Source organism: Nicotiana attenuata, chromosome 6 (assembly GCF_001879085.1).
Source record: "Nicotiana attenuata strain UT chromosome 6, NIATTr2, whole genome shotgun sequence".
NCBI classification, from domain to species: domain Eukaryota; kingdom Viridiplantae; phylum Streptophyta; class Magnoliopsida; order Solanales; family Solanaceae; genus Nicotiana; species Nicotiana attenuata.
In genome coordinates, this window is record NC_031994.1 from 79,436,636 (window position 1) to 79,458,668 (window position 22,033).

The window sequence follows — 22,033 nt, forward strand, 5'->3', positions numbered from 1 at the left end:
TATATGTATATATATATATTTGCAAAGCAAGTCGAATGACATCTATTAGAACTACTCAAATTTCCAGATACCACCCTATTTACTAAAGGGTGTCTCTACCACACCTCAAGAGATGGATATACATAAGCGAAGGCGGATCTAGAATTTAACCGTTATGGATCAACTTTTAAGGTTTTTTACATTGAAATTATTATATTTTTAAAGTTAAGAGTTCATATCTACTATTATTGCAATTTTAGTGAAACTTTACACATAAATTTTGTAATACAACATACGCAACTGGATGATTATAAAAAATTGATTGTTGAGTAACTTGTCCACCACTTGCACTTCCTCTCAGAAATAAGTAAAGCTTTAATATATTGTGTTTATGCTTATATTGAGATACTAAAATCAAAATTCTACACAAATACTGGAACTGCATCTGAAAGTTTTTATCTAAAAATGCAAATAAGTCAACCAATCTGATCATGGAACTTCTCTCGGTCAATTCTTTTACTGTGGTCTCATGGGTGGAAAGAGGATTGGTTCCTGAGAAGAAAGAAAATATTTGAGTAAGAATTGACAGCTATTCACATTTTCTTGAATATAAACTTGTCATTTAACGTACCTTGACATTTTGTGAATCTGTTAGCAACATTGTAAGTCTATCCATACTCTAAAGCAGTAATATAGGATTCATCCAAAACCATTGCTTCGTCGTCTCCTGATGTTCGATCCTGGGATAATGAAACAACAGTGTTAGTTAAGTAGGAAAAAGAACCTCATGTTGCTCTTTCTTGATTTCTTCTGGTGGTATAAACTTAACAATTCATATGCATTGTTGCTACTATCCTACAATTTGGTAATAGCACAAATATACCTTTAATTGCTCAGTGAAACGTCGTCTCTGTTCTACAGGATCATTTAGTTCAGTGTAGGCATCGCATAGCTGGAGAAAAGTGAGACAGGATCAGCTTATAGAGTTAGTTAAAATAGCAGTACTAAATGCAAGATCATGATTAAAACAACGAGTAGCATTTGCATCAACCAAAAAAAAAGCTACATATTACCTCTATCTTGTTTACAAATAAGTTGAAACGCTCAGTCAAACCAGGCGCTGATCTGTGCGATTTTGCCAGTGGACTCATGATCTCAGGATGATTGATAATAAAAGTTGGATTTATGCAGCTTACTTCAATAAAATGACCAACTAGCTGTGGAACAATCACACAGGTATTAGTATGTCAACAAGATATTAGATTCTGAAAAATATAACTTCAATCACACATAGAGTTGTCATTCAACGCGGAAAAGAAAATATAAAAATGACAACAACATTGTTTGGCAAGGCAGGAAAATGACCTTATCGAGCAATCGTGCTGTGGTATGAGGTGGAGGACACTTGACATCAAACTTTTCACATACATCTAGCAAGTACTTATTAGCAGCTTCACTGGAAAAATCTCTAGGTATACTGATGTTAGCCACTCTCTCCAACTCTGACAGTATATCAATCTTTCTGCAATTAAAAAAGAAAAGAAACTCCAAATATTAAGTGAATGCTACTACTACTTTTTGGGATGGTGAAAATTTACAACATTAATCACTTTTGTACTAACCTGAATGGAGGAGTGAAGTCAATTTCTATTGGTTCATTATCCGAGCCATTAGCATGGTATCGTATTTTATGGCTTCCGTTTAGTTCCTTCACCATACCTAAGAGCAGCATGCAAAAAATAAAATTAGTTTGTGTATAAGTGAAATGTGTAACTGCAGCTGGATTTAGCAAGTTGAGAAGCTTGCCTGATAATAGTTGCTCTGTCAAATCCATCAAATCATTGTAATTAGCATAAGCCATATAAAATTGTGAATTCAGGACAATGAGTTTGATCAATTCCCTCATTCCTGAATACCTTTCCGATCTCATAAACACGATTAAATCCACCAACAACCAACATCTTAAGATAAAGCTCAGGGGAAACACGCATGTGTACGTTTGTGTCCAATTCATTATAGTAAGTAGTAAATGGTCTCGCGGAAGCTCCTCCAGCAGTCAAATTCATATTAGGAGTCTCCACCTAAGGCAGAATAGAAAGCTGAGTGAGAAAAGAACAGTTTTCTCCAAAGAATAAAGTAAGATATCAAAGGGCTATTTGTAGGAGTATTAAACCTCGAGAAACTCAAGATCATCGAGGAAACGCTTGATATATTTAATGATTCTGGTGCGAGTCCTGAATACATTTTGAACTTCTGGATTTATCATGAGGTCTAAGTACCTTTGACGATACCGTGTTTCCTGAAAATCACAAAGTAACACAATTAGCCTACCACAATTTAGATGCAGGAAACCAGATTAACCAAATATGGGTACTCCAGTACAATTAAGAAGTGCTTTTACCTAACTATTTTCATTTTTATCTGGTTTACATTTTACATTTTACATTTAAGAAACCAGATTCTTGATATGATCATACCTGGTCAGTTAACACATATGAAGCAGGATTTCTTGCATCTCCTGGAGTCCAAGTACCGTTAGTTGTTGTTCCTTGGGAACTCTGGAAATAAACAATGCTTTTGAGTTTCGTATTAAGAATCGTTGATGTTAATATACTGGACATACAAAAGATAGGTTTCCTTATGGGTGGTTCACCTGTGTTCGAGTTTCATCTGCGACAGCCAAACGCCTTGGTAGCATGTGTAGGCAAGGGGCTTTCACTTCCAAAGATCTTGGAAAGATACTTAGCTCTCCTCTCTTACTCTTCCCTGCAGCAGAAGTATGACACTTTAATGCCTTGGAAATTTTCATAAAAACTAATCATTCTTCAATACTACTACTTGAAAAAAGAATGCCATTACTGGCATAATTTTAAGCTATAAAAAATTGGATTGGATTTGCGAAACTTGTTTGTGAATATTCTTTCAGGTGGTGAAAGATAACCATCTTCTTAGTTTTCTTGATTTAATGGATTTTAAAGGACTAACCAGGATATCCACAGATAGCAATGATGTCGCCTCGCTTGACTCCAGAGTGATAGGTAGAAAATGCAACAGTATCCGTATCTGAATCCCTACTCAACAAATAATATTATGAGTCAGAAAATGAAATGCAGTTCAAATAATGGACCAAAAGAATTCGCTATGCCATTTACGTTAAGCAGCCAAGGCAAGATACTCTTAATATCCTGATAGCATAATTTCATCACTCATTGAGCTCAACTCAAATAATTCAATACCTTGCATCAGCCATTACTTGTACTCTCGCCCCGTCATCAAGCAGTTCATAGAAATAGAGCTTTGACGATGATGCTCGCTTGGTAATTACTCTCCCTACACGGATTTGAATAAAAAGTTATTGAAGTTCAAATCTAATTAATGTTTAAAAGGAAATCAGATTTTAAGAACCTGCTAAGGAGATTTCAATGGCCTCAAGTTTCTCTCCAGCACTTAAATAAGCATACTTGCTGATAAATTGACGGATAGAGATTATGTTGCGAGGTGCTTCTGAATACAGATTTATTCCAGATTCTCTCAACGATTCAAGGCTCTTCAACCTGTTAGCCCGATATTGCTGCCACAAAAGAACAGTTTTAACCATTTATCACACTGTGAAAGCTCATGCTCATCACAGAATTTTTCGGGTTGTAAAATCAACAAGGAATGAAACTGCCACAGACAACAACAAAATGGCAGAGGGACTTACTGTAGGATCCAAACTATCACTCTCAGACATATTGTGATGCTGCAATTGTCTTTTGGCCACTGACGCAGCCTGTAAAAATCCAATTGAGACAAAAACTCATCAACTTGAATAATGTATACTTTCACTTGCACGCATGCAAAAAAGATAAATATGTTTAGCTACAGAATTTCCCTTTTCTGCATCAGTTTTTGAGACCTATACTTTTTTTATCTTTTATTACTATAGTATTCGAGCTAGCTTGCGTGCGCAACTCCAAATACCACGAGATACCTGCTACCTTTCACCGGCACAGGTACCGATTTTTAGGACCTATACTTATAGGGTAGTAAAATAAGCTGGATCAAGACTACTCTAACTCTACTTACTCTTGAGTGTGTCCATCTTAACATCAGTTTTTTTTTTCTTTCTATGGAAGAAATTTTGGAGTACCATGAAAAACCAAGATTTTATATCATTATGATTGATAAACCAGTTACTCAAGCTCCACTCAGAACAAAACATAAACAAAATACACTGTAAAAAAGTTTTACTCCCTCTATCCAAAAATACATGTCACTTTTCGTTTCTCGAGATTCAAACTATATGAACTTTGACCAATATTTTAACAAGTATTTTTTTTTAACTATATTGATATTAGAGTAATAGCAAATTATAGTACTTTTCTTATAGTTTTTGAATATCTAAACTTTAATTTAAAATATTGAAATAACCAAGTCTAATTTAGTTTTAAAGATAAGTAAAGCTGACTCTCGAAAAGTGAAACAATACAAGTATTTTGGGACGGAGTGAGTACCTTCTTTTCCTGTTCCAGGTGTTCCTTCTCCTTTGTCTTCTTCTCTCTTAAGAGCACTGTTTCACCAAAGGGAAATATAACATAAGCGCAGCATATAGATTGGAAAAGAGAGCAGAGTTCTGTCTCTGTATAATTTAAGCTTACACTGTGGTTCTACTTTTATAGGGAAATATTAGGATTAACAACAATTACTAAATTGTAGAACATATATATAAAAGAAAAGTTTTATAAGTTCCTAAACTTAGGAACAAATACAAGATTCTCACTAACAAACCGATAATAGTCGGCGGAGGAGTCAGCATTTCAAGCTTATGGGTTCGAGATTTTAATTACTCCATCTGTTCCAGTTTATGTGAACCTATTTCCTTTTTGGTCCGTTCCAAAAAGAATGATCCTTTCTAAATTTGGTAACAATTTAGCTTAAACTTACAATTCTACCCTTAACGAGAAGCTTTTATAACTATACAAATACTCTGGGCCTCTTTTTAACTTGTTTAGGACCACAAATTCCAAAAGTTTCATTTTTTCTTAAACTTCGTGTCCAGTCAAGCAGGTTCACATAAATTGGAACGGAGGGAGTAATAATTTACGCATATTCAATAGATTTTTTTAAGACAAATACAAGATTCGAACCAAAGCTACTGGATTTGGCCGAACCCGCTCCCAGCACTCTAGCTCCGTCTAGCAACCCCACCGTTTTTATTTCTGAAATTCATATCAATTATATAAGGTATTGCAACTGTCAAAGCACATATGCATAAGCAAAAAATATTTACCTAACTTTCAATATTAAAAATAGACAACTGATTAAAAGACAGAATAGCTAAGACACCATACTTGTTGTTAAGTGGTTCTGTTGAAATAGAAGAATCCATTGGTGACGAGTGATGAAACTTTTCAAGAACAAGTATGGAAGAAAGGTTGACTATATGACTCAGCAACTTGATAATATTAGAGGGTTGATTATGCAATTACTTTCATAATTAAACAAGTTGATAATCTTTTAATAGAAAAAACGTCATTGTCCTTCTTATTTATACTAAAAATACACTACTTTTCCATATTATCATATATCATAGAAAAATAACAGAAGATTTGTATCAAAATTTGTTTCTTACCTCTTGCCTTAACTTTCTTTAGCGCTAGTCTGCCTTTAGTGATGGAAAAATAAAACGTTAACCCTTAACGAATTTATAAGATTTAAGTACTTGTCCGTCAAGTAATCGCATGAAGACCGATTTACTTAATTTAATTACTTTTCCAGACAAAGTAATTTACTAATACTCGTTCTCCTTGGTTGACAAGAAATTAATGTCCGTTATTCTTTTAATGATACCCCACTAGTCTCTACGTGCACGATATGCGTGTACTCTGTAAAGTTATCTTCCTGTGACCTATAGTTCATGAGTTCGAGCCATAAAATAATATTAGGGTAAGCTGCCTACATCTCACCCTATAGTTCATGGGTTCGAGCCATGAAATAATATTAGGGTAAGCTGCCTACATCTCACCCCTTTGAGGTACGGTCCTTCTCCGAACCCTGTGTAAACGAGATACTTCATGGCTGACCTTTTTTAGTTGTAAAATAGAAGTATAAGAGCTTCGTGAATATTGATCCTATATAACTAAATCATAAAGAAAGACGTCATAGAAGTCCTCAATCATTGGTTAATAATTCAACATAATAATTAAGTAAAAAACTATAAAATTTTACAATAAAATACGTGAAACCGATAATTTGAACATGTAAATCTTATCAAATATTGATCATAATAATAAAACGTTCATGCTCATCCAGTAATCCTTCCAAAGAATCAACAAAAATTAAAGAGGAAAAGCAAACCAAAGCCAATCCCACAAAAAGAAGAACGAGAAAAAAAATTATAGCCATAGAAATACCTGAAGAATATCGTTTATGAAGACAGTTGAAAAGATTGGGTAGAGGTTAACTTACCAGAGAGAAGTTCCTGTTATAGATGTTATTCCCTAACTCAAGTACCGATTATTAGTTTTGCATAATTAGGAATGACTTAAATTTAGGACGGCATAAATTACACTAATCAATATTTCATATATGGTAAATTTCATATATTTATTTTGTATAATTTTTGAAGGTTTTAACTTATAGATTTATTGCAAATCTAATTTTGTCTTGAATGATTAAATTAACTCTAAAAAATAAAATAAGGAAATAGACAGAAACTTGGGCATCTGTGTTCATAAAGTCACCTAAAAGGAAATAAAGCTCTTTTATTTATTTATTTATTTATTATTCTCACTGCATTATAAGGTGTTCCATAAATCACTATACAACACATACATAATTTAAATAAGGAATAAGGAATAATTGAATAAAGAAAATTTTAGTTGATTATAGTTAATTAGTCCATATAAGGAAAGAATTTATATAAGGTAAATTTTTTAATGGATTTTAAATTTCTAACCGTTAAGATTTTTTACATAATTCTAAGCAAACAAAAGACGAAATAAGTGAAAGGAAAACAAGAGATGAAATAAACTTAGTTTAAAAAGAGAAAAAAATAAAATAAAATAAAAAACACAATTTGAAGCGAGCGCTCTACCATCTGAGCTATATCCCCGTGCTTAATTTTGAACTTTTCATCGTTTGCCGTTTGGCAGTTCTTTTACGAGAAAGTTTTATGAAAAAAAAAAAATGTTTTGATCAGTTAAGCCTCTACATTATCACTATACAGTACTAATTAAACACCAAAAATAATTCGTAAAGCAACACCATTCGATTTACGTAACATAAAATTAGGAGTGTTCAGAAAAACTTGAAAAATCAAATCGAATAGAAAATTTGACTCAAAGACGATGTCGAACGATATTTTTTCTAAACTTTTATCTGATCTGTTTTGGTACTAAATTTAAAAGTTATTATCATTTATTTTGTTTTGATATTAAACAAGGAGAACCTAAGTGACAAATGTATTATGTATACCCATTTTGCAAAATTAATGTATATAACTCAACTTTTTTTTATTTTTCTTTAAATTGCCTAGACATATTCATGATGTTTGCTTCGTATATATGCTACCTACGCTTAACATGGCTTATCTAAGAGGTGCCCTTTTTGTTCTGGTTGATTGTTCTTTCTTGTTTTTTATCTTATACGTAGAGGAAGGAAAAAGAGAATTACAGTACAATATAATTGAAATTACGCCAAAATGAGAGAGTATGGACGCTGTGATCATTTTACAATTACACAAAATATTATGTAAATATATTATGCTCCTTTATCAGTTGCAGAGAGGATAAGTTGGATTGGTGTATGGTAATAAAACTAAGCATGTGGGTGAATGTCAAGAATGTGCTAGATGTTGCTTACCAAGTCAACATATCAAGTGTTCACTAAACGGTTGACAATGAGTTATTAGAAAATGACTTGGGATATCCTCGACGCATATTAGAAGAAATTAATTTGAAGGATATATAACATCCACAACAACGAGGAGAATCAACTTATGAAAAGAAACAAGCGAAGAAGAAAAATGCATGGATGAAGAAGAGTTAAGCGAGGAGGAATGGCATGTAGGTTTTTTCAAGCTCTCTTGTTTATATTATTTTATATTTTTATATTAACGTATATTTTTAAATGGAAGGTGATAATGATCCCATGATAGTATTACTCCTCTTTTCCTTCCGCTCTACAGATGCATTCTTCCTCGCACCTATCTTTTCCACCATCATTCTACTCTATGCCTCCCTCAGCAACCCTAATATGGCCTCGGCCACCCAGTTTTATGGTTATCACGGTCCACCCAAGGTTATAGTCGTTGCGTTTTTCTTTAAAGAGTGTGAATGGGAAATGGAAGAGGCACCTTTTGGATTGCACCTCTTCATCTCACCCTTCCTTAGTCTATAAATTTAGAGGCTTGGCCTCATTTATCAAAGATGGAAAAATCTGAAAATTTCTCCCCTCTTTTCTATATTGTTGCATTATTTTCAAATAAACATAAGTGTCAAGTGTGATTTGCTCCGTCTATTGAGTTTGCTGAAATTCTGTAATTTCGATTGCCAGTATTACAGAATAGTTATTTTGTTCTATCCTGGGAGGAATTAATCCAAAAACCTTGGGCAACAGTGAGGGGATTAAATTCCTTAAGGACACACAAGCAACTTGTGAGCTCGGAATTATTTTTTCTGTTTTGTTTATTAAACTAATGTTTCTCTGCTTCTCTGATTTTCTGATTTCGAACACAGATTACCAACAATCTTAAGAAATTTGAATTTATTCTCTGTGTTCGTCTTAATACTGTTTGTTGGAGACTAAACGAGAAAGGAAAATTGGAGGTTACAGTAATCGATAGACCAAGACTTAGAAAGAAAATTGCGACATTGACTGGTTGTCTGGCGGATGTTGGATATCAATTTAAGAAGAACAAATGGCTTCCCTGTTGGCCATAAGGTTTGCCAATCACTGCTTCTAGAGAAGATGTCTACATTTGCGGCAATTCTTGCCCTCAACAGAAAATGTGCAATAAAGGTGAAGTGCTGGACCATTTCCTTATGTCGATTACGATTAAGAGGTATAAATTAATACTCCTTTTGTGAAGCAACGAGAAAGAGCTTTTCTTAAATGTCGTTACAAGTACTATGGCCAAAGTCAGTTTGTGGTGACTCAAGATCGCCTATATATGCTGATGATTTAAATGGGACTGATTGAGAAAGGGAAAGGAAGTGAATTTGTGTTGTGGCGTTGTCTAGTGAAACTGTGAAAGTTGGATATCGATGTCGAAGATCCAGTAAATCACCACCAGTAGCAACAATATAAAACCATAAGGCTACACCAAGGAGAATGATGAATCATTGTTGTGGCCACGACGCATTAATGTTGCGGTTCATGAGGTTACTTTAAGCGTGATCACCAGGCGTAGATTAAACAAATTCTACGCCTCAATACATCACTCTAATCTGTGCAGGATCAATTGAGGCCAATGTGAAAACTGTTAGCCGTTATTACATTAAGTTTCATGGTGTTTCTATTGAAATCCTCAAGTTCGTTGAGAGTAAGTAACCGAACACTGCTATAAAACGTCAGGCAGATAGAATCTGATCCATAATTCCATAATGGAAAATTAAGTTGGATAAGAGACTTTGGTCCTTTACTTTCTTCTGTTTTCTAACGGCTTCAAACGTGAAAGGCTGGATACTTTCTTAAATTGAGTCCAATTGTTGGATAGAAAAGGAAGGAAAAATACAACTAGTGGTCTCAACGAATGAGATATCGAGTTGGAACCTTGCACCTGCTGTTGATTATAAAATGTTGGTTATTCTATTTAATTCACACATTGCATCGTTTGGTAAATTCCAAAGGAATTGTAAGAGGAGCATTTCTCGCGGTACATGAATCAAGTCTTTGTGGGATAACTTCATGTCTTCATCAGAAATTAAAGCGATATCTATGCCTGGTTATGCGTTCTTTACTTTACTCATCTTTATTGATTTTCTATCCTTTGTGATTTATGAAATTTTGTGTCTATAAATTTAGGATAGATGTTCATAATATGATGATCTCAAATATATATTGTGTCTTGCATGCACATTAATTAGGAATAACTAAGGTTATATTAGTTATTTCTTTTGGTATATAACTTTGGTAGCATGCTTGAAATTATGTGAAAAAATTATTTCAAGGTTGTAAGATATGAGTTAGTCTTACACCTAATACTTGAAAATATTCTCGAGATCATAATATATGTAAAGATGAACATATATGTGTTTGATTAGAGAAAAAGATCAAACTGTTTAAAGTGTTATAATGGCTTAGTTGGAAAACCATTTGAAAGGGAATTAAATTCTTGTGATTTTATACCTCTGGTTTTGGAGACTCTTTCTGATTTTCTATCCTGCTCGGAGAATAAAATCGGCGTGATTTTCTACTCGTTCGTTGACATTAAAGTCTTAGTGACTTTCTACTCGTTTTGGAGATTAAAATCTTAGTGATTTTCTACTCTAATTTATTGTTCAGTTTGAAGATTAAAAACTTCATCGTTTATTAAATTTGATTGTGTCACATATTACTCGGTTTGAAGATTAAAAACTTCACCGTTTATTAGATCCGGTATCAGATATTACTCGGTTAGAAGATTAAAAACTTCACCGTTTATTAATTCTGATTGTGTCAGATTGGTTGAAGATTAAAAACTTCACTATTTATTCTGGCTCTGTCGTGACACAAACAACAGTTCTTGTGGTTGGATCAACAACGTACTAGGGGCGTCGAATATGAATCTCTTTTTGAAGAAATATATTTGGAATATGAAATTATTGACCAAACGACCGCCCCTGAGTTACCGCAATCTAATGGAATTGCGGAAAGAAAGAATAGAACGTCAAAGGAGATGATGAATGCCTAGTTGATAAAGTTCTGGTTTACCCAAAACCGAATATTCAATCGAGTTCCATATGAAAAATGGAAGGAAGGAAGCCCAACTTAAAATATTTTAAGGTGTGGGGGTGCTTAGATAAAGTGCAAGTTCCTAAACCCAAAAGGGTAAAGATCGGCTTGATTGTGTTTTCATAGGATATGCAACAAATAGTAGAAAATTCCGACATTCATATTAATGCGGTAATCGAATAAGATAATGCTGAATTCTTTGAGAATATTTCGTATAAAAAGGAATGTGAGTTGTCTAGTGAATATCTAAGCAAACTCGGGAAGAAGCAAAGGAAAGTACGTTGAATTAGGAAAATTCAAGACGTAGTAAACGTCAAAGGATAACTACTTCCTTTGTACCGGATTTTCTGACATTCTTGTTGGAAAATGAGCCTCAAATGTTTAAAGAAACATTGTCTTCCTCGGAAGCACAATATTGGAAAGAGACATTCAATAGTGAGATAGAATCCATATCAAGTAATCATACTTGGGAATTAGTTGATCTTCCTCCATGAAATAAACCTTTGCGTTCTAAGTGGATTTTCAAAAGGGAAATGAAAGCTGATGGTACTATTGAAAAATATAAGGTAAGATTAGTTGTCAAATGATTTAGACAACGAGAAGGTATTGATGATTATTTTGATACATACTCGCCGGTAACGAGGATTACATCTACTCGGATGTTAATAGCGTTAGCCGCTATGTATGGCCTTGAAATCCATTAGATGGACGTAAAGACAACCTTCTTAAATGGAGATTTGGAGGAAGAAATTTATATGGAACAACCTAAAGGGTTTGTGGTTCCTGAAAAAGAAAAAAAAAAGGTGTATCGACTTGTTAAGTCACTTTACGGACTAAAACAAGCACCCAACAATGGCATGTGAAATTTGACTAGAAAATATTGTCAAATGATTTCAAACTAGTGTATTTACATTAAGAATACTCTAGATTATGTTGTCATTGTTTATTTATATATGGATTATATGTTGATAGAAAAGGCACATGAAACATGTGAAATGTGGGGGCATTTAGCTTATGCATAACAAAAGCTAATATTAGACGTGATGTATATATTATCTAGAAGAATTAGATGATATGATTCTTCAAACCCCACGAATCCTTAGGATATTGATATGATAGTCGGTGAATTCATTACTTGTTCAGTCTTACTGATGAAACTACAAATTCAAAAGTTGTTTACGTGCTTTTTCAGAAATGATTTGTTCTTTCTTGAACATTTATAATGTTTAGCTCTTCTATGAAAGGGTGTCACCTGGAAGGCAGTGACTTTTCATGAAAAATGCGTTTACATGTTTTGTATAAACATGACCGTTCATGAACAAATGTATTAATACGTTGGTCTATAATGAGGTGAACCAACCGATGAACATTACCAAAATCCATTCCAAGTTGGATTTGTTTTATAAATGAAGATGCTATAATTTGCATATCATATAGACGTATGAATAAATAGCATACAAATGCTTGAAAATGGCGGAATGATTGCGAAATGTGTTATATATTAAAAGGTTGTGGCCACAACTGATGCCAATCATTCTTGTTGTTGTTATAATATATTATTACTACATTAAGTATAGTCAATAATCTGATTTGCAATAGAATGTCGAGACGTATTAGTCTACGACATAAAGAAGTTCGCATTGAACTGTTAGGATAATAAAATGAGTTTTGGGGTATTTAAAATATATCCATGTATTGCACTATAATAACTATCTTGCGGGTATTGAAGGGTATAGTGATGCAAATTGAATCACCGGATAAACCTAAACTAAATCCACAAGCGGACATATTTTTACAATCAGTGGAGGAGCAGTGTCTTGGAAATCGTCCAAACAAACGTGCATTGCTGCTCTACAATGAAGGCTGAGTTTATAGCCTTAGACAAGGCTGGTGAAGAAGCTGGATGGCTCCTATATGCATACACTACAATGGTCAAGCGGCAATAGGAAGGGCTGGGAGCATTATGTATTACGAAAAATCTTGTCATATACGACGAAGACATAAAACCGTTAGGCAACTATTCTTTAGGGGAATTATCATAATTGACTATGTAAAGTCAAGCGATGTGTGTCGGATCCACTTATAAAAGGCCTAACTAAAGAGGTAGTTGAAAGATCATCGAGGGGAATGTGACTATGGCCGAGTCATTGTGGCGGTAACTCTACCTAGAAGACTGGAGATCCCAAGATCTAGGTTCAAGGAGCTCAAACAAAGTCACTAATGACGGTTCAACATTGTCAAATAAAATTTCTTTTTGGTATATTCTCGTGATAAGACAATGTTCAGTACCAAGGATAAAGCGTTAAGGCTTTTTAATGGTTTCTAAGTTTGATACAGGGTATATCAAATAGTGTATCTACGGGATAACACGTTTAGGAATCACCTATGTAAGTGTGAAGTGTAAGAGCTTCAAGGAGAATTCTGTAAGGCCAGTTCTCTACGCACTTATGAACCAGGTGGTGTTCATGGCTGAAACGAACACAACAATGAGAACCAAAGACGGTTAAGGGTTGATTGTGTGACGTATGGTTGTCTAGGTATACACCAAAGCTCGACGGTTCAAAGATATCAATTCTACCGATTGACCGAGTATATCCGACATAAGTTCACTACGGAAAGTTCAAAGGGAAACCTACTTATCCAGATGCGATTAATCCTTACTTGTGAATCACACAGCATTTTCATGCATGTTTTTTCACATATGTCCATTCCCCATTCATGTGGGGGATTGTTGCATTTTTCTTTAAGGGGTGTGAATGGGAAATGGAAGAGGCACCTTTTGGATTGCACCTCTTCATCTCACCTTTCCTTAGTCTATAAATTTAGAGGCTTGGCCTTTTTTTTCAAAGATGAAAAAATCTGAAAATTTCTCCCCTCTTTTCTATATTGTTGCATTATTTTCAAATAAACATAAGTGTCAAGTGTGATTTGCTCCGTCTGCTGAGTTCGCTGAAATTCTGTAATTTCGATTGCCAGTATTACAGAATAGTTATTCCGTTCTATCCTGGGAGGAATTAATCCAAAACCTTGGGCAACAGTGAGGATATTAAATTCCTTAAGGACACACAAGCAACTTGTGGGCTTGGAATTATTTTTTCTGTTTTGTTTATTAAACTAATGTTTCTCCGCTTCTCCGATTTTCTGATTTCGAACACAGATTACCAACAATAGTTGAATGCTTCATCTAGTCCTGCATATCCTTTATGCCTACACCGGTTTAGAGTGCAACATAGGGATATAGTTCGATGCGTCCATCATTTAGTCTAATTTCATCCCGTCCATTTGGCGCAACCGCTTTTATCAGTCAATCCGTCTTCACATCGTGTATCTCCCAGCATTTTAGGATTTCGGCTTCGAGACAGTAGCTATGAGCCTGAGGGTTTTCCATTTACGCATGCTTCTAATACATAAGTTCATGAGGGATGATGTGAAGGTAGTGCAGTATGATCATTAATAGAGGATCATCATCATGCCTAAGGAGACCGAATAAGATTTCTTTGTATTGTATCTTCTTCTTTTTTTAATTCTTGGATTGACATTTTCAAATATTTTTATTATTGTATTGCAGGTTCAGACCATGTGCACAGATAAAATCTGAGATCTATTCACACGCACTCAGATTATTACGCATAGTGGCGGACGCATGTGGTGGCAAGCGGGTTCAAATGAACCCGCTTCACCAAAAAATAATACTGTGTATATGTATAAATTATGATTAAAGCTGTGTAAATTTTGTATAAATATTTTATTTGAACCAACTTGACAACTACAATTTTACGACTAAAGTTATGTATTTCTAAGATTGAACCCGCTCGCAGAAAATCCTGGGTCCGCCACTGATTACACATTCAATCGATGAATTATGCAATTGGGGAAGATCGTAAAGAGAGAAAGTAGAGAGAAGGAAGAGGAATTCTCATTACTGTGTTAACTAACTCTCGGAATACACGATATTAACCAACATAACCACTTTCAGTATTAGTTAGTGGAGGAGCATCGTATAATTACTAAACTACCCCTCACTTAGTACCGTAAACTACCCCTCACTCAATACTCCCCCTCAAGTTGGTGGGTGAAAGATATCGAACACGCCAAGCTTGCATAAGAGAAGTTGGTGCTGAGCAGCAGGTAATCCTTTGGTTAATAAGTCTGCAAGCTGAGAGGAGGGAACATGCTAAGGAAAAATAAGCCCAGACTTGATCTTTTCTCGCACAAAATGACAATCAAGTCCAATAAGCTCACACTAACCCGTCAATTTGGGATCCAAATTCGAGATTTTCCTTGGGAGGTATCGGGAAGGATTTGGAATGGAATAATATCGATTCATACATAAGAAAAGGTTGAACAATGGTTTTTTCGTGTTGTCAAAGATTTGAACAATGAAAATAGATGGCGAGTGCCTGATCGAATTGATCAGGTCATGAACGAAACTAGATCTTGTGGAATCATATTGAATATTTGACGATACATTCTGTACCTTGCTAAAAAACCGATCCTTGTTTACCAACCACACATTGTCTAACCAAATCCAATTCTCTCTCGATACGTTCCTCAAAAAATCCGATTGTGCTTTGTGCGCTCATGGAAAATAGGATTGCTAGCAATTTGGATAGCTGCCTTGTTATCGTAGAACAGGGACACAGGCTGAGAGACAGGGAGTCCTAACTCCTATAATAGACCAACTACCCGAGTAACTTAAGCTACTACTGCTGTCATGCTCCTGTATTCAACCTTTGCAGAGCTTCTTCTGAGAGTGTGTTGCCTCTTAGACTTCCATGAAATGAGAGCTTCCCCTAGTTTGACAACATACCCTGTGACTGACCTCCTTGTGTTAGGGTAGGTGGCCCAGTCTGAGTCACAATATGCAGACAAATTGGTGATAGGACCAGCATGTAGTAACACCCCTAAACCAGGAGAGCCTTTAAGGTATTATACCACTCTGAAGGTGGCCTCCAAGTGTGATTATTTAGGCCTCTGCATGAACTGGCTTAAACTCTGAACTGCGAAGCTAATTTCTGGCCTAGTGATGGTGAGATCCAAGAGCTTCCCAATCAATTGTTGATAGTCTGTGACATCTTCAAGCTCTAAATCATTAGTCTTTCCTATATGAACATTATAATCAACAGTGGTCAATTTTTTATTAAGTTTCAAAGGTGTCTTAGCAGGTTTACATCCACTCAAGCCAACTTGAGAAATAAGCTCCAGAGCATACTTTCTCTGGTTAAGTAATGTCCTCATTTTTTATCTCAACACTTCAATTCCAAGAAAGTACCTCAACTCACCAAGGTCTTTAACTTTAAATCGATTGTGCAGGGTCATTTTGGCATATTCTATTAGTGTTGGATGACTGCCTGTAATCAGCAAATAATCCACATAGACGAGGATGACAACTAAACCATCTCCTTGTATTTTGGTAAATAAAGAATGATAAAAAACACTTTGATTATATCCACTCTCTGTCAAAGCTTCAGTAAGATTGATATTCCATTGTCTGGAGGCTTTCCTGAGCCTATACAAAGACTCCAATTGTCAGAAGCCTACACACGTTGTTCTGCCCCTGTTTGGTAAAGCCTTTGGGCAAATCCATATAAACTTCTTCATATAAATCACCATGTAGAAAGGCATTATTGACGTCCATTTGATACAAAGGCCAACCTTTAGAAGTGGCTATGCTGATAACAAGTCCCACTATGACCATCTTGGCCACAGGTGAGAAAGTATCATGATTATCAAGCCCTTCCTTTTGATTGTATCCTTTGGCAACTAAACGAGCCCTGAATCTTTCTACTTCTCCATTTGCTTTGTATTTGATGTTGTACACCCACTCAGATCCAATGACTTACTTTCCTATAGGTAAATCAACCAGCTCCCAAGTGACATTGTCTTCGAGTGCCTGTATCTCCTGATGCATGGCTCCAACCCATCTGTTATCTTGAACTGCCTCCTTGAAAGAACTAGGTTCAATGCAAGCTGAAAAAGCCTTCAAGTAGGACTGGTACCTTGTTGTTAGGTTCCCATAGTATAAACCCTTGGACAAAGGATACAAGCAATGACCAGTAGTACTCTTTGTTGTCACATAATTTTTTAACCAAATGGAGATTCTTCCTCATTTTCTGGTATCATGGGCTATCTCCTGAACTTGTAGCTGTTGAGTGGAAGATTCTAGTGGTTGTGGTGACATCTGTGGTGACATTGATAGGTCACTCAAATTATCTTGTGGGGTGTCTGCTGCTGGTGTCAATGTTTCTGCTGAAACTGCATCAGTTGATGTAGTAGTTTGATTCTCATGAGCTTCTGGCAAAGTTTGAGTATGTGGCATTTGTTGTTGTTGAGTATCATCATTATCTTCTAGCTCTTCTAGCTGAGATGCTGATTCACCTTGAATATTATGTTGGGCTGGTTGTGGTGGAATTAGTTCCACCAACTCTCACTGTTTGAGAAATAATTCAGTAAAATCCAATTCAGCATTCTTGAATGGGAACACATCCTCCCTAAAGCTAACATTCCTTCTAACTAGAAAAGATCTTTCTTTCTAGATCATGAAGTTTGTAGCCCTTCTAAAATGTTGAGTACCCCCACCAACACCACTCGTGTTTGCTCTTGGACTAAACTTATCTTACTAGCATAACATAGACAACCAAATACCCTAAGGTGATCTATGTCAGGTGGTTTATTAAATAGGAGTTCATGAGGTGACTTCCCTTTCAAGACAGAAGTGAGCCATTTGTTAAGTAGATACACAACAATCTTTACATATTCTCCCCAAAACCTGTTAGGAATTGAACTTTAAAACTTCAATGTTCTAGCTACTTCCAGAATATGTCTATGCTTCCTCTCTAATACCCCATTCTGTTGAGATGTGTAGGGACAACTACTCTGGCGAACAATTTCTAAGAAAATAGTTCATTGCAGCTACAATTAAAGAACTCAGTACCATTATCAGACCTTAATGTTTTAACAGTCACACAAAATTAATTTTTAACCATTGAAAAGAAGTTCTTCAACAAAACTATTACTTCACTCTTTGATTGCAACAAGCATACCCAAGTGAACCTATTGCAATCATCCATCACTGTAACAAAGTAGTGTTTCCTGTCATATATAGGTATTCTATGAGGTCCCTATACATCTGCATGAACAAGCTGAAAATGCTAACAACTTTATGACTACTAGATGGAAACTTTAGCCTGCTTTGCTTAGCCAAGGGGCATACTTCACAGCTATGTTGTACTCTACTGTCCACTGAGTTTCTCAACTGATGGATATCCTGCATTGCCTTTATTGAAGGGTGTCGTAGTCTCATGTGCCAAAGATCTGAAATATTTGAACTTCTAGTAGCCATTGTTACTATAGGTGTTGATCTCCTCTGTAGAAGGTAAAGATCACATGATTCCTTACCAATCTCCATCACCTTCCTATTGTAAAAACCCTGCAGCACAATGAAGTCAGTGAAGAATATTGCACAGCAGCTCAGTTCCTTGGTCAGTTTTGAAACAGACAATAAGTTGAACTTAAAGTTAGGAACATGTAAAACATCCTTCAAAACTTGATTGTCTAGTATAGAGACACTTCCTATATGGACTATTTTGCATTTATTCCCTGTTGGTACTTGATAACTATGGATTTAGCCTATCTTATGCTCTCTTTTGCTTAGATTTTGGATAAAAAATGTGTAAAAGTATTCCCGAAAACTAACTTAATATGCTTGTCTGCAGGGTTTGGTCAAAATGAGGCAAGAAAGCCGAAATCAACTCATGAAGGAATTAAATTTGCACAAGTTCAAAGCTGAGATAAAAGCGCTGGTCGCGAAGGAAAGAGCGGCCGCGGAAGATCCACCGCTGAAGCTGCCACAATTACGCGGTCCGTGGAATTGAGATTCAGATAAGGTGTTTTGGGTGCAACAGAGACCGCTGACCGCGATGAAAAAGTGCGGCCGCAGAATACCTGACGCGGCCGCGGTGACATTTCCACTGAGAGCGTCGGTCAAAGTTCAGAGACCTTGCAATATGAGCTCAAATGAGGGACGCGGTCTGCGAATATTTTACGCGGTCGCGATAGAAGTCAAAGCTGACGCGGTAGATTTTACGCTGTCCACGAAACCTAGCCCAGTCCCAGTCCAAAATTGAAGAAACGAGGTCCGCGTTTATTTTTGCGCGGCCGTGAAAGTTCATGCGCTGAGGCGGCCAGAATTCCACTGACAGCAGAACCTTCGTAGGGGTAGTTTTGTCCAGTAATTTCAGCTGTGTATAAATAGATCTTTTTCACATTTTTAGGTCATCTTTTGTCTGTGGTGCTCGTGAGCAGCAGTATTTTTACTACTTAGAGTAATTTTAGAGCAGCTTTAGCTATTATTCTTAGATTTTATTCTTGTAATCAACTTTTATGGCTTATATTTTATCTCCATCTTTGATTTCTACCTTGATTATGAGTAGCTAAACCCATTATCTAGGGTTGTGACCCAACCCTAGTGTGGGTATTTAATGGGACTTCAATTTTAGGATATAATTGTTTATGGGTTAATGTTATTTAGCTTGATTCATGCTTTAATTGTAGAATCGGTGATTGCAAACACTGATTCATGCTTTTATGACTTAGACTCTTCTTGAGAAAGAGAGACTAAGTCTAGGAAATTCAGGCTAACAAGGAATTGGGGTGCATTCAAGAGATTGAAAGCCCCAATTAAAGGGTTAAACCTAGAGATAGTAATACCCGACTTGAGCCAATTTTGCTTGCATTGTTTGAACTCCCAATTGGGCTTGAGAAATCTAATTAGGGCAAAGTCACTCAAACTAACGAGAGGTATAGAGTGAGTAATTATGTGTAAAGGTTATATCATGACCCGAAATATAACAAGCTTGTCCTAAATTCTAGACCCCATTAGATACTCGCCTAGGAGTAAGTCACTTCCCTAGTGCTTTTTATCAATTGATAAAAATCCTACAAAAACATTGCACTTAGATTATTTTCAGCAATCAGTAGCATTAAAAGTAGAATAGCAACAAATCCAAGCATGGTTAGAAGTGCAATTAAAAGCAACGCGCGCAGCTAGATTGGATAAAAACCCAACTCCCAACCAATATTAGCTCCTTGTGAATATCGATCCCGACCTTTCGGGTAAAAGTTGCATCGACCACTCCTTGCCATTATATACTGGTGTAGGGTTGGAGTCGATCACCTTTTTGGCGCAGTTGCTGGGGAGCTAAACGGTTTTGGCTATCTATTTGACTAGTTGTGTGTCTTGTTTTTCTTTCCTTCTATTTTACTAACTTGTGTGAGTTAACTGATTCAGGTACAACATGGCAAATAATGATCCTATTGGAAATGTTCTCCCGGGGGAGGAGGTAGATGATAATGCTGAAGATGAGGTGCCTCAACATTCTAGACCCTCCCCCAGCTCCTCCACGAGTAGATCCTCGGGTACTTCCAAATGAAGGTTACGCAAGTGCAATTGTCCCACCCCGGATCCGGGCGGGCAATTTCCAGGGTACAAATGTTATGTTGACTTTATTGGAGCAAAGAGGGTACTTCACAGGCGTTGCCCATCAAAATGCATATTAACATCTAAAGGGTTTTGTGGATACCTGCTGGGGAAGCAAACAGACAAATGTGTCGGAGGATGAATTGAGACTGAGATTGTTCCCTTTTTCACTTATAGGGAAAGCTTTGGACTGGCTCGAAAGACTTCCCAACCATTCCATCACTACGTTGGATGAGTTGGCTGACAAGTTTATAGCCAAGTTTTTCTCGCCGGGTCATATGGCGACATTGAGAGATGAGATCCTGGCCTTCAAACAGGAACCAAATGAACTACTTCATGAGATCTGGGAAAGGTATCGGACGATGGTGAAAGAATATTCGAACAATGACATGACCGAAGCAATGATCCAACAAACATTCTACCGTGGCATCAACACTACCAATCAGTGTGTAGTGAACCAGCTAGCAGGGGGAAACTTTATGAACACACCTTATGCTGAGGCGTGTGATATACTTGATGAGATGGTAGATACTTTCTCGACGTGGCAAAGTCGAGCTAATGTGCCACAAGGTGATCCCAATGTCATTCACCTGCACAAAGAGCTCCATGACCACGACCAAGCCATAGCAGAGTTGACTACAACAATGAACCAGTTGGCCAAAGCTCAATTGCAGCAAGTTCAAGCGCCAAGACAAGTGAACGCCATGGAAGGGGTAAATATGATGGTCAATAAGAGGCGACAAAGAGGTCAACAAAGTCAAGGGAATCCGGATCAATATGAGCAGGGTAGTAGTGGTTTCAACCAAGATGATGGGTATGATGATCAAAGTGAAGAAGTTCAGTATGTGAACAACTACCAAGGACAACGGGCAATGCTCCGAATCAACAACAACAGTGGAGATCCCAAGGAAATTGGGGGAATCAAAACCAACAAGGAAATTGGAACAGTGGTAATAACAACAACCAAAACAACTAGGGGAACAACAATCAGAATTGGGGCAACCAGGGCAACTGGGGAGGAAACAACAACCAAGGGGGTTGGAATAACGGTAATCAAGGGAATTGGGGGCCGAGATTTCAAAGGCCTCCGATGTATCAACAACTAAACAACCCGCCTCTATTTCTGTCTCAAGGTCCTAGCTCGTCAAACAATGAGATGGGAAGGATTGAGTTGATGTTTGAGAAAATGATGAAGAAGAACGCCGACTCTGATGCCCAGTTGGCATCCCATAATACTTCTATCCGAAACTTGGAGGTTCAACTTGGCCAGATTTCGCAATCTTTGAACACTTGCCATAAGAGGGCGCTACCTAGTGACACGGTAGTAAACCCGAAGGGTGGGAACAATACCGGCCATGCAATGACGGTGATCACAATGAGCGGTAGAGGTGGTGAAGTTAGTACCTCCAAGCAAAAGGAAGTTGTGAGTGATGAGGTTGAAGTGCAAAATGATGATGATCCAATAGTTTATGAGCAAGTGAGTGAAGAGAATTTGACTGGTGAAGTTAGAATTGATATTCATGACAATGAGGAGGAGACTCAAAATGATGTGAACCCGTCTAGGGAACACGTGATAGACATACCGGAAACGGTAGTGCCCAAGGCTAAGGCTCCTTTGCCAAGGCCTCCTCCACCTTACCCTCAAAGACTTTCGAAGCT

At 36.6% G+C, this 22,033-nt stretch overlaps 2 protein-coding genes and 1 long non-coding RNA gene across 3 annotated transcripts; 1 reads left to right on the forward strand and 2 right to left on the reverse strand.

Annotated features, from left to right (window-relative positions):
* LOC109228016 (lysine--tRNA ligase-like) lies at window positions 260-7,441 on the reverse strand. The gene is given in 20 exon segments (XM_019393205.1): window positions 260-531; window positions 611-653; window positions 655-719; window positions 863-931; window positions 1,053-1,196; window positions 1,345-1,501; window positions 1,602-1,698; window positions 1,786-1,844; window positions 1,846-2,060; window positions 2,153-2,278; window positions 2,457-2,537; window positions 2,633-2,745; window positions 2,965-3,050; window positions 3,216-3,309; window positions 3,385-3,550; window positions 3,683-3,751; window positions 4,476-4,531; window positions 5,109-5,180; window positions 5,594-5,656; window positions 7,438-7,441. Coding segments are annotated over 20 exon segments (1,815 nt in total). The 3' UTR covers window positions 260-495.
* Window positions 7,948-9,911, forward strand: LOC109228335. Its single transcript, XR_002068368.1, has 2 exons — window positions 7,948-8,027; window positions 8,700-9,911. It is a non-coding gene; the product is annotated as an uncharacterized LOC109228335 (long non-coding RNA).
* LOC109228017 (uncharacterized mitochondrial protein AtMg00810-like) lies at window positions 15,592-16,134 on the reverse strand. Its single transcript, XM_019393206.1, has 2 exons — window positions 15,891-16,134; window positions 15,592-15,800 (listed from the first exon to the last, which is right to left on the reverse strand). The coding sequence occupies exons 1-2, from the start codon at window positions 16,132-16,134 to the stop codon at window positions 15,592-15,594; spliced, it is 453 nt and encodes a 150-aa protein (XP_019248751.1).

Bases quoted from the DNA above. Each gene is read 5' to 3' on its own strand.
- LOC109228017 (XM_019393206.1), bottom strand. From the start codon at position 16,134: ATGAGGACATTACTTAACCAGAGAAAGTATGCTCTGGAGCTTATTTCT. The intron at 15,801-15,890 runs GTTTAAGCCAGT...CTCCTGGTTTAG, and splicing joins AATTAGCTTCGCAGTTCAGA to GGGTGTTACTACATGCTGGT.